Source organism: Macaca thibetana, chromosome 16 (assembly GCF_024542745.1).
Source record: "Macaca thibetana thibetana isolate TM-01 chromosome 16, ASM2454274v1, whole genome shotgun sequence".
Lineage (NCBI taxonomy): Eukaryota > Metazoa > Chordata > Mammalia > Primates > Cercopithecidae > Macaca > Macaca thibetana.
The window spans coordinates 3,221,923-3,234,906 of record NC_065593.1 but is presented as its reverse complement, the minus strand read 5'-3'; the positions used below and the strand labels follow the sequence as shown (position 1 = coordinate 3,234,906).

The following is a 12,984-nucleotide window of genomic DNA, read 5'->3' as shown; positions in this document are numbered from 1 at the left end:
GCCTGCACACTATGTGCCTCCAGCCGGGCCCCACAGGCTTGCATATGTGTCCACAGGCCTACAAGAACACCTGTGTGCCTGGGAGTTGTATGAGCTGTAAATGCCATTGAGTGTGGGTTCATATGCAGGTGTCCACACATTTTCCCTGGGATGAGCATGGGGGTGTGGTGCTAAGACAGTCTCCATCTCTGCCCTCCTGGAGGCCCCATGCGTCAGGTCACAATTGTCCTTTTGAGTTGTCACACAAACCAACACATGGGGTCTGCTGGTGCTGGGACAGCTGCAGTTGGGAGGGAGCTGGCACGGGCACCCATGTACCTGCTCATGCCTTTGCTCACCCCCCAGGGCAGGACACTTAGGAGCTCATGGGAGCGCCTGCCTGGGCACTGAGGGCATGCGTGTGTCTCATGTGTGAGGGTTGCATGCAGGTTCCAGGGGCCACAGCATTCTGTAATGAGGAGACTTGCAGGACCCACCTGGCCTTGGGATTCCCTCCCCAACAATGTTAGCAGGCCCCAGGTATGACCAAGCCAAGGGCCAGTGGGGGCGGGGGGCACCCTTCAAACTGCAGACACAGTCTCTCTCTCACACAGATGCACTCCATCCGAAACCTGCCATCTGTGCGGTTCCGCGAGCAGCACAGGGAGGATGGTGTGGAGGACATGACACAGCTGGAGTGAGTGGGCAGGGCTGGCGGGGTAACAAGGTGTCACCATGGGGTCCCCACCCTCCCAACCAGAGCGGCTCCTCCTGCAGTTGCCTCTCACCTCCCAGGACATTTTCAGAGCCTCAGTCATGAAGTGTCACAAAGACTAAATGTGGTGTGCTTTGTGAGTTAGATGGACTTTGGTTCAAATCCTAGCCCCACCACTCACTAGCTGGCAGACCTTGGACAAATCGCTTTGCTTCTCTGCACCTCAGTTTCTCATCCACAAAATGGGAGTGGGATGGCTGTGGTGAGGATGCCGGCACATTGGAGGTGCTCAAAACAAGAGGGCCGTGTTTGTCAACATCATTATCTAATCATGGTGATTACGTAAGAGTGTCCCCCAAACCCCCAATGAAGTAGGTTCAATGATTATCATACCCATTGGACAAATAAAGAAACAGGCACAGACAGGTGAAGTAATTTGCCCAAGGTCTCCTAACTGGTTGGTGTCAGAAACAGGACTTGAACTCAGGCCTATCTGATCAAGGCACTGCACTGAGTCGGGGAGGGAGACTCATGCCAGAACCAGCCCTGGGGGCGCTCACGGCTTCTCTCTGTGCCCTTCTAGAGACCTCCAGGAAACCACTGTGCTGTCCAACCTCAAGATTAGATTTGAACGGAACCTCATCTACGTAAGACCTAGGGCTGGCCCTGCCCTGGGCCTCGGTCAGGAAGGCAGCTGCCTCCTGGGGCCGGGTGGGATGCACAGATTTCTCTTGTGGGCCCTAGCCCCTGTGGCCTCTGGTTTGAACTCTGAGTTTCTGTCATTTCAGCATAGAATGCCAGAGCCTAGAACTAAAATCTGAAGTCTTAAAACACAGTCTTAGAATGGTGGATGCCAGAGGCAGAAAGCTGGAGACAGAGAATCCAGAAATACGCGACACCCCCACTACCCGGGACCTGAGAGATAGAACTTCCAGAGTCCTAGAATCCATAGACCCGGACCCCAGAGTGGGGATGGTCAGAGGGGTTGGAGGGGAGCCTCTGACCTCAGAATGACAGAACAGAGGGCCAGGGGCCCAGAGCCAGTGTGGAAGACAAGGACACCCGGAAGGGCTCTGGCCACATCAGGATCCCCTGAGTTCCCCAACTACCCACTCCAGGCAGTGGAGGTTTGCCCTCAACAGGAGCCAAAAGTTCCTGGAGCCTGGGTCCAACTATGAACAAATGAAGTAGGCAGAAGCCCACCCAGGATCGTGGCTGTGGGGTTTTACTCACTCCAGACTCCTCTCAGCTCAGCCTGCTGCAGTGCCTGAGATTCCACTGTTAGAGCACATAGCCCAGCAAGCTGGTAGAGGGCTCTAGATGGGAATCCTGAGTCCAGGCAGCCAGATATCTGTTCGGATGGAAACAGGGAGCCAAGCTTCCAGCGTAGGGGAAGGAGGGACACAGGTCTGCAAGGAGCCATGACGCTGAGGCCACCGTCTGCCCAGCAGACATACATCGGGAGCATCCTGGTGTCGGTGAACCCATACCAAATGTTTGGAATCTATGGGCCGGAGCAGGTGCAGCAGTATAATGGACGGGCCCTGGGAGAGAATCCCCCGTGAGTGTCTCAGGGGCGGGGCGGGGCTGCCGTGGGGTCTCTTGGGCCCGTCTTTCCCCTGCTGTGGAAGCCTGGATCCCAGCTGCACCCCAGCCATGAGTCAGAGGTAAATGGAGAAAGGCAGCCCACCTACTCAATCTGACAGTCTCTCCCCAGGCAAGGCCGCAGCCACAGGTTGGAGGGCACTGTGGTTCAGACCAGGATGGGGGTGGGAGCATTCCCCCACCAGGGTGAGGGGTGGGCCGGATTGGCTGTTTGGCTGGATATGGATGCTCCCTGCCCAATCCCTGGGAGGTTTGGGAGCTTAGAGGCAGGGGCCGGCTCCAGTGACCTTTCTCCCCAGGCACCTCTTTGCTATTGCAAATCTCGCCTTCGCCAAAATGCTCGATGCCAAACAGAACCAGTGCATAATCATCAGGTGAGCGGGCTGCCTTTATGTGGGGGATAAATGGGGGACCTTCGGTAGCAGGCCTGCATCTGGCCAGAACTGCTGTGGGAACTTGGAAGATTGCCTGATACCGCTGGGTTGGCATACTGCACATAGCCTCTTTTTTTTTTTTTTTTTTTTTTGAGACGGAGTCTTGCTCTGTCGCCCAGGCTGGGGTGCAGTGGCCGGATCTCAGCTCACTGCAAGCTCCACCTCCCGGGTTTACGCCATTCTCCTGCCTCAGCCTCCTGAGTAGCTGGGACTACAGGCGCCCGCCACCTCGCCCGGCTAGTTTTTTGTATTTTTTTTTTTTAGTAGAGATGGGGTTTCACCGTGTTAGCCAGGATGGTCTCGATCTCCTGACCTCGTGATCCACCCGTCTCGGCCTCCCAAAGTGCTGGGATTACAGGCTTGAGCCATGCACATAGCCTCTTGCTTCAGGATGGGGGTCAGGGTGCACCAGAAGAGGCAGTGAAAGGTTGGAACTCACTCTGCCCCTTTGCTCGGTCAGTGGAGAGAGCGGCTCTGGCAAAACTGAGGCCACCAAGCTGATTCTTCGCTACCTGGCCGCCATGAACCAGAAACGGGATGTCATGCAGCAGGTGAGTCTACTTGTCTCCCCAGGACCCTAGGTTGAGCACACTTTGATAAGCACACCTCATGTACTCCCCAAGAGACAAGGCTCCTTGGCCCACTAGAAAGATGGGGAGGCTGAGTTCCAGAAGGGAGCCTTGCCCAGGGCTGCTTTTTCTGCCACCCATCCCAGGGGTGTGCCTGCCTATGCTTCTGTGGCAGCTCCTGATTCCAGCCCTCCAGGTCCAGTTCACAGTGGAGACCACATAGGGAAGGGGAGTCATCGCATCTCTCCCACCTGGCCTCACCTTCCTGGTCATGGCCCTGGGGCCACCATATTCTCACACTCAGAAGCTATGCAGCCCCCAGCTATCAAGAGGCAGGGCAGGCCTGAGTGTGGGTCAGGCAGTAGATGCCAAGCCAGAGTCTGCAGGATTGGAACTTTGCTGACAAAGACAGCGCTAAGCTCTCTGAGCCTGAGAATGGTAGAACCCCATCCCTCGCACCTACTGTGTTCGAGGCCCAGGCTAGGCACTGGGGACGAGTAGCGGCAACTCAGGCAAATGTTCACATCCTCATGGGAACTTTACTCTAGTGGTGGAGGCGGGAAGAAAAATATGTATACACTTATATACAAGTAAATTATATGTACGTGAAAGGGTAGATGGTGAGTTGCGGAGGAAAAAAGTGGAGAGAAGGGTGGGGAGTGTTGGGGGTTGCAATCATAAGTGTGGCGGTCAGGGTAGGCTGTACAGAGAAGACAAGAGAGTGGGCTCTGGGAATGTCTAGGGGAACAGTGAAGAGGCAGAGGGAAGAGTGCCTGCAAAGGCCCTGAGGTGCAAGCAGGTTGGGTCCAGGTACAGGTCAAAGCCAGCCAGCAGCCTGCAGAAGACAGACTGGGGTGTGAGAGGGAGAACTGTCGGAGGGTGACCCCAGACATTTGGTCTGACCCACAGGCGGCACAGAGGCAGGCGGGGCAGTGGAGGAGGAGCAGGTTTGTTGAGAAGAGGTGTCTGCTAGGCATATGCACAGAGATGGCAGAGAGGTGATGGGTGCATCACCAGCCTGGAGCTCAGGAGAAGGCGGGGCTGGCCTGCCAGCTCAGACTCCAGAACCACAGACCCAGACTTCCCCAACCCTGGGGCCCACGAAGGTTTGCACATGGCCACAATGTCCTAGCCAGTGGTGAACCCAGCAAGGTGATCCTGGGGGCATAGGTGGGGGCTGCTCAGGCTTTGCCGTCAGGTTCCAGCCTGGCCTGGGCCCCTCTGATGCCTGCCTTGGCCTGCCAGGCTCTCCCATCCCAGTCCAGGCCTCCTGATGACCAAACAGATCATCCCTTGCTCCAAGCACAGTTTTCAAAACCTTTCAGGTCAGATTTGTGGAATGACTAGCTAGGTAGGCAGGGAAAGAAATAAGTGTACCTTGTGCACCTCCTGTGGCCAGGCACAGTGCTGGGTTCCTTCAGTTATCATCACACAGAGCTTTACGGCAACCGTGGGAGGCAGGTACATTTGTGTCCATTTATAGATGGGAACACTGAGGCCTAAGAAGGGAGGAGTGAAGTGGTGCAGGAGCTTGGATTTGCAGTCCATGGCAGAGAGCTGTCAGGGAGGACGGATGGAGCTGTGGATGTGGCTGAGTCTGGGAGTTTCTGTGTGCCAGGTACACAGAATGTGTGAGGACAGGCCTGCCAGCTGTGATGACCATGGGGCTCCTTTCCTAGACATGGCTCTCCTCTCCTCAGATAATCAAACAGTCCAGTTCTAGGGTCAGTTTTAGGCATGGCTAGATCCAGAATCTTAGACAATGTCTCTTGTCTTGGCTGCACCCTCCCCCATGTATGGGCATCATCCTCAGCCTGACTCCCATTGGTCAGGAAGCTGGCACCATAATGATCAACCCTCCCAACATTTCAGAAATGAAACATTCAGAGCTCCATCTCACTGGGCAAGTTTTGGTCATATGTCCTAACTGAAACCAATCACGTAGCATGGGGAATGCTCTGCCCTGACTGACTGAGGCCTGGACCACAGGTTCCACCCCTCCGGTGTTCACCCACTCCATCCCCTGGCTTTCTGCCCTGCTGTATGCTGGGCACCAGGAACAGAGAAGCAGCCAGCCTGTCCTCAAGGGCTTCCCAGACTAAGGGATAGTACACAGGAAAGCCCAGGCAGACCTTGACTCATTGAACAATCACAGGCCAGCCCCCATCCCTCTCTGGACCTCAGTTTACTCCTTTATACAATGGGTGCAGTATTTCCTGGACTAAATGGGACAGATGGAAGGAACTGGCCCCATCCCCAAAATTACAGGTATTGTTTCTGTGGTGACTGGACCTCCTTTGCTTCTTCCCTAAAAGATTATCCTGAGGAAGTGCCTCAGCTAAAGAAGGTGCCATGTACACACTAGGCCCATGCTCATCACTCGAGTGGATTCTGGAGTCCCTGGGCATGTCATTTCACCTCTCTTTAAGCTTCAGTTTCCTAATCTGCAATACAGGGGTAATATTAGTACCTACCTCATGGGATTGTTAACAATTGCATTATCAGGGCAATGTGTCTGGCACACAGTAGGTGCTTAAATAGGTGGGAGCTTGCGATCAGCCATGGTCACCTTTAGGCAGCTCTGCCCATGAGATGCTATTCCTTTTTTGTTGTTTTTGTTTGTTTTTGTTTTGTTTTTATTTTTGTTTTAGACAGTCTCGCTCTGTCACCAGGCTGGAGTGCAGTGGTGCAATCTTGGCTCACTGCAACCTCTGCCTCCTGGGTTCAAGCAATTCTCCTGCCTCAGCCTCCCGAGTAGCTGGGACTACAGGTGGGCACCACCACGCCCAGCTAATTTTTTGTATTTTTAGTAGAGACAGAGTTTCACCATGTTGGTCAGGATGGTCTCGATCTCCTGGCCTCGTGATCCGCCCACCTCAGTCTCCCAAAGTCCTGGAATTACAGACGTGAGCCACCATGCCGGGCCGATGCTATTCCTTTTTCCATCCCTTTAGCAGATATTTTTTGAGGGCCTACGAAGCACCAGGTCCATTTAGATGCTGGGGACTCAGAGATCCGTGCCTGTGGGATTTGACAGTCTAGTGGGGAGACAGACAATACCCAAGAAAATAGAGAGTTTGCCAATGGGGCTAAGGGCTACCGGGGAGAGAATTCTAGTGGCCTTCCTGTGAGAGGTGAGGTTGGGGGGGCATGCAGGTGCGTGGGAGCAGTGGCGTCTAAGCAGAGGGAACAGGATATGCCAATGGTCAGAGGCAGAAGTGGGCCTGGGTGTCAGAGAACAGTGAGGAAGGCCAGGGCGGAGGTTCAGGGATCCTTGGCTGATAGTAGCCATGGGGGAGGGGAGAAGAGGACATCCCCAGAGCCATCTGGAAGGCAGACTCAGCATATTTTCATACCCTGGAGACCCCATGGCAGTCCCCATGCCTGGACCCCTGGGGTCTCTGAGCCTCACAGGTTTTTGCTGGTCCCTCCCTGGTCTGAGGCTCCTAGTCTCCTGGAGAGAGAGGTGGTCGGTCCTGCTAGTGACTCCATTCTGTTCTTGTCTCTCTCTTTGTCCTCCCTCCTGGGCGCTCTTGAAGATAAAGGTACTCTGTGTGTGTGTGTGTGTGTGTGTGTGTGTGTGTGTGTGTGTGTGTCGGGAAAATGTGTGTGGATGTGCCTGCTCCTGTGTGGGTGGAGGGACAGGCAGGAAGGGACATCCAAAGGCCTGTCCTGGGCTGGGCAGGGGCTTGTGGTCAGGGGCTGCCGTGGGGGACCATGGAGGCTGGAAGGCTGGGAGAGACAAAGCATGGGACTTGCTGTGTGGGAGATGGGCAGCATGGGGTGGGGGACCTTGGGGGACACTGGAGAGACCTCAGGATTCTCTAGGGAGCCCACCTCTGGTCACCCCTCATAAAGGGAGGTCCTTGGGGAGGCCCGTGTCTGGGTGTCCCCAGCTACGCCTCCCACCCAGGCCCCCAGAACAGTGCCTGGCCCCTCAATTCCCACATCTCCTTCTGGAGTCCAGATCCTGGAGGCAACACCCCTCTTGGAGTCCTTCGGTAATGCCAAAACCGTCAGGAACGACAACTCCAGCCGCTTTGGGAAGTTCATGGAAATCTTTCTGGAAGGGTGAGTTGGGACAGTGGAAGGCCTCCCAAAAGCTTTGCAGTGTCTTCCATGTCCCGCCACAGCCCCTGAGCCAACACCAGCCCTCCTACCCCCACTGAGAGCTGACTGTTCTCTCCCACCCCAGGGGCGTGATCTCTGGTGCCATAACCTCCCAGTATCTGCTTGAGAAATCCAGGATCGTGTTTCAGGTGGGCCAGCCCCTCCCAGGACTGTGTGTTGGGCAGGGTGGGGGTGGGAGATACAGAAACTCAGAGCCTGGCCCCTGGTGGGGCTGGGTAGATGTGAAATTAATGAATGAATACATGCGTACATGTGTACATGGGAGCCTGGGACCTCCCCTCCCCGACCCTCCTCCAGCCACAGTGGCTCCTCCCTGCCCCACAACACAGGCACGCTTCTGCCAGGGCCTCTGCACCTTCTGTTCCTTCCCTCAGGAGCACTTATCCCTCAGGCGCCTGATTGGCCAAACCCCTCATTTCCTCCAAGTCTCCCCTACAATTTCACCCACTCAGGAAGCTCTCCATTTAAAAACGCAACACCTCTCCATCCCATCAGAACTCCCACCTCCACTGCTTTATTTCTCTCCAGTGTACTTATTTTTGTTTGTTTGTTTTTGTTTTTGTTTGTTTTTTTGAGACAGAGTCTCACTCTGTCGCCCAGGCTGGAGTGCAGTGGCACGATCTCGGCTCACTGCAAGCTCCGCCTCCCAGGTTCACGCCATTCTCCTGCCTCAGCCTCCCGAGTAGCTGGGACTACAGGTGCCCGCCACCACGCCTGGCTAATTTTTTGTATTTTTAGTAGAGATAGTAGAGATGGGGTTTCACCATGCTAGCCAGGATGGTCTCGATCTCCTGACCTCGTGATCTGCCCACCTCGGCCTCCCAAAGTGCTGGGATTACAGGCGTGAGCCACCGCACCCGGCCATATTTTGTGTTTTTTTTTTTTTTTTTTTTTTTTTTGAGACGGAGTCTTGCTCTGTCACCCAGGCTGGAGTGCAGTGGTGCCATCTCGGCTCACTGCAAGCTCCGCCTCCCGGGTTCACGCCATTCTCCTGCCTCAGCCTCCCCAGTAGCTGGGACTACAGGCCCGCCACCACACCCGGCTAATTTTTTTTTTTTTTTTTTTTGTTTGTATTTTTAGTAGAGACGGGGTTTCACCATGTTAGCCAGGATGGTCTTGATCTCCTGACCTCGTTATCTGCCCGTCTCAGCCTCCCAAAGTGCTGGGATTACAGGTGTGAGCCACCGCACCCGGCCATATTTTATGTTTTAACCAGTGATTTGCTGAGTGTCTGTCTCCCTAGCTAGCGGGTGGGCTCCATCGGGACAGGGGTTTCTCTCTGCCTTGTTCCCCACTGTGTCCCAAGGGCCTAGGATAGGTTTTGGTGCACAGGAAGTGCTCAGCCATCAACAAGGTCTGTGTGTGCACATGTGGTCTGTGGATAGACATGTATGTAGGTGTGTGTGGCCGGTACACATAAGAGAAGACGAGTCCCTTTTCTCTTATTTCTCCTAACCAAATAAAATCTCACCAGAACCCTCTCAACCTTCAGTCATACCAGGGCACCTCTGCTTCTGCCCTCACCCGCAGCTGGCACCAGGCTGGGAGCCCCAACCATCACAGAGGTGTCTGTTCTCATCTGCAGCCCGCTGTGTGCATGTGCATTTGTGGGCAGGCTTGGGCCTGTACGTGTACCTGGGGGTCACCTACGTAGGTGGTTCCCTTCTCTGTGCCCACCTCCCCACTCTACAGGCCAAAAACGAGAGGAATTACCACATCTTCTACGAGTTGTTGGCCGGGTTGCCTGCCCAGCTCCGGCAGGCCTTTAGCCTGCAAGAGCCTGAGACCTACTACTATCTGAACCAGGTGAGTGCCAGCAGGCATCTGAAGGCTCCCAGCCCTGGTCCTCCCACCCTGACACCCCTGGGTGGGCTGAGGGAGCTGAGTTGTGAGTGATGGAGTGTGAAGGTGATGGAGATTTGGGGAGAGTGAGTTTGGATTTAAGACATCTCGTCACAGTGAGGGGGACCAGGAGTCTTCTGGGTCCAAAGTGGAAGCAGGAAAGGCCTACCTGACTTCATTTTTCTGGAACCCGGAACAGAACCTACCAGTCTAGAGTTACTACACTTCCCCACTCTGTAACTCAGTTTCCTCACCTGTAAAATGGGGACAACATAGTACCACTTTGCAGGGATGTAGTGAGGCTTAGATGAGGAAATGCATGTAAAGAGCTTAACACAGGGCCTGGCATGCAGTACATGCTCAGTAAACACTGACTACTCTTTTCATTATTATCACTGGGCAGCTACAATGGTCAACAGGTGACAACCACTGCCACACATTGCACTTGGAATCTATGAACCCTGTCCTCTGCCCTGCTCAGAGCCCCCATGCCCATGAGAGTGGAGTGAGAGCTTGAGTGACCAGCTCAGGCCACACTGCTGGTCAGGGCAGAGCAGGACCTGGAGGACTCCCCAGCCCCACCCAAGCTCCCTGATCCTCAGCCTCTGCCCTCACGCAGGGTGGGAACTGTGAGATAGCAGGAAAGAGCGATGCAGATGACTTTCGCCGACTCCTGGCTGCCATGGAGGTGCTGGGCTTCAGCAGTGAGGACCAGGACAGCATCTTCCGCATCCTGGCCTCCATCCTGCACCTGGGCAATGTCTACTTTGAGAAGTATGAGGTGAGGGGACGCCACAGCCTGCCATGGGGCCCGCACCCTCTGGACTTGGCCGTCTTTTCCAAGGCCTTCTCTGTTTCCCTTTCAGATTACACTCTTCACACATCACTTGTTCCTGTTTTTTTTCCTTTTCCTTTGGGGTTGTCCATCTTTTTCCTCCTTTTATGTATTAAGAAAATCAGCCCTTTGTCTCTGACATGAATTGCACATATATCTTCCAGTTTGTCATTTATGTTTTAACTTTGTTTACAATGTTTTTTGGTGGTTTGTTTTTGTTTTTGTTTTTTGTTTGTTTTTTGGTTTTTTTTTTTTTTGGTGGGAAGGAGTCTCACTCTGTCGCCCAGGCTGGAGTGCAATGGTGCAGTCTTGGCTCACTCCTGTTGATTCACTGCAACCTCTGCCTCCTAGGCTCAAGTGATTCTCCTGCCTCAGCCTCCCGACTAGCTGGGATTATAGGCACGTGTCACTACCACCCCACTAATTTTTGTATTTTTAGTAGAGACGGGGTTTCACCCTGTTGGCCAGGCTGGTCTTGAACTCCTGACCTGAAACGATCCACTCACTTCGGCCTCCCAAAATGCTGGGATTATAGGCGTGAGCCACCGCGCCCAGCCCTTTGGTGTTTATTTTATTTTATTTTATTTTGTTGATTTTTATGTATTTATTTTTTCTTTGAGATGGATTCTCGCTCTGTCGCCAGGCTGGAGTGCAGTGGCGCGATCTCAGCTCACTGCAACCTCCGCCTCCCAGGTTCCAGCGATTCTCCTACCTCGACCTCCTGAGTAGCTGGGACTACAGGTGTGTGCCACCACACCCAGCTAATTTTTGTATTTTTAGTAAAGATGGGGTTTCACCATGTTGGCCAGGATGGTCTTGATCTCTTGACCTTGTGATCCGCCCACCTCGGCCTCCCAAAGTGCTAGGATTACAGCCGTGAGTCACCAAGCCCGGCCTGTTGGGTTTTTTATGCAAATTGTTTTAAAATTATTTTTAGGTAGTTCATTTATCAATCTTTTCTAGTATATTTAAATTTTACATTTGAAATTTTAAACTTCTTTTCATTTTTAGAGAAACTTCCTAAAATTGTAACAGCCTTTTTCCATAACTTTTTCTAAGACCTTTTATGGATTTTATGAGTTTTAAAAAACATTTAAATCTTTGATCCATCCAAATTTATCCTAGTAAGGTGTGACGTAGGAATCCAACTTTTTTTTCCAGATGTTTACTTAATTGTCCTAATCTCTTGATTTGAAAAATACATCTTCATTAGCCGAGTATGGTGGCTCGTGTCTGTAATCCCAACATTTTGGGAGGCCAAGGCAGGTGGATTACTTGAACCCAGGAGCTTGAGACCAGCCTAGGCAACATAGCAAGGGCCCATCTCTATAAAAAAAAAAATTATTTGTAAAAAAGAAAGAAAAATACATCTTTATCATGTGCTAAGTTTATACATACATTTATGTCTAATTCCAGACTTTCTATTGTGCTTTGTTAATCTATTTATGTACTGTGTCTATGAGTACACTGTTTTTTTTCTTTTAATCGGCTTTTTTTTTTATTTTTATTTTTTGAGACAGGGTCTCACTCTATGGCCCAGGCTGGAGTACAGTGGCACTGTCATAGCTCACTGCAGCCTCAACCTCCTAGGCCCAAGCGATCCTCCTGCTTCAGCCTCCTGAGTAGCTGGGGCTACAGGTTTAGGCCACCATGTCCAGCACATTTTTTAGACAGGGTCTCACTATGTTGCCAGGCTGGTCTTGAACCCCCTGCCTCATTCGATCCTCCCACCTCAGCCTCCCAAAGTGCTGGATTACAGACATGAGCCACCGTGCCCAGCCTGTTTCTGTTTTCTATTTTTTAATTTTTTTGAGACGGAGTTTCACTCTTGTCACCCAGGCTGGAGTGCAATGGCACGGCCTCAGCTCACTGTAATCTTCGCCTCCTGGGTTCAAATGATTCTCCTGCCTCAGCCTCCCGAGTAGCTGGGACTACAGGCACCCACCACCGTGTGTGGCTATTTTTTTTTTTTTTTTTTTTTTGAGACAGAGTTTCACTCTTGTTGCCCAGGCTAGAGTGCAATGGCGCGATTTCGGCTCACTGCGACCTCCACCTCCCAGGTCAAGCGATTCTCCTGTCTCAGCCTCCCGAGTAGCTGGGATTGCAGGCATGTGCCACTATGCCAGGCTAGTTTTGTATTTTTAGTAAAGATGGGGTTTCTCCATGTTGGTCAGGCTGGTCTCGAACTCCTGGCCTCAGCTAATCCACCCGCCTCGGCCTCCCAAAGTGCTGGTATTACTGACGTGAGCCATAGTGCCTGGCTCTGTTTTTCATATGAACTTTAAATTCAGCTTATCTAGTTCAAAGCACATTCCTGTTGGTATTTTGCATAGATGGATGCACAGGAGGTGGCCTCAGTGGTGAGTGCCCGGGAGATCCAGGCCGTGGCAGAGCTGCTGCAGATCTCCCCTGAGGGTCTGCAGAAGGCCATCACCTTCAAAGTGACCGTGAGTCTGTGGGCATCTGGCCTTCAAACAAAGCTTTCTACCAGGGCCTGGACAGAGCTGCCTTGTGCTGATCCTTCGTGGGCAGCCTTTCCCTCTCTCCTGCTCTCTCTGTCCCTGGGTCAGGCATGGAGGGGAGTAATTTCAGACCCCAAAGACATTTCAGATTCCAATCTCAGACTGTTGCATAGTCTGTTTCCTCTACCTGGAATGCTCTTCCTCTTTTCACACCTACTCATCCTTTAAGAGCCTATCCAGGTATCCTCTCCTCTAAGAAGCCTTCCCTAATCTTTGGCCGGGTCAGTGCCTCATCTGGTCTTTCAGTCCTAGGCCCATTCCCCCTTCCCGGGGTTGATCTCATTGTATCTGCTGATGCCTCTGGCTCCCCCATTAGACCTGCAGTCCCCACCACTACCAGCATTGCCAGGCA

At 52.8% G+C, this 12,984-nt stretch overlaps 1 protein-coding gene across 2 annotated transcripts in view; it reads left to right on the top strand.

The window, feature by feature from the left end:
* Positions 1-12,984, top strand: part of MYO15A (myosin XVA) — a 74,437-nt gene that overhangs the window by 15,450 nt on the left and 46,003 nt on the right. The window contains exons 3-13 of one of the 2 annotated variants that reach the window (XM_050763361.1): positions 594-676; positions 1,278-1,341; positions 2,146-2,255; positions 2,599-2,673; positions 3,194-3,284; positions 6,842-6,847; positions 7,270-7,373; positions 7,498-7,561; positions 9,126-9,239; positions 9,895-10,056; positions 12,444-12,557. In XM_050763361.1, the coding sequence (XP_050619318.1) occupies positions 594-676; positions 1,278-1,341; positions 2,146-2,255; positions 2,599-2,673; positions 3,194-3,284; positions 6,842-6,847; positions 7,270-7,373; positions 7,498-7,561; positions 9,126-9,239; positions 9,895-10,056; positions 12,444-12,557 (987 nt within the window). Of the gene's footprint in view, positions 1-593; positions 677-1,277; positions 1,342-2,145; positions 2,256-2,598; positions 2,674-3,193; positions 3,289-6,841; positions 6,848-7,264; positions 7,374-7,497; positions 7,562-9,125; positions 9,240-9,894; positions 10,057-12,443; positions 12,558-12,984 lie in introns of both variants that reach the window. The other variant, XM_050763362.1, reaches the window with a different exon arrangement.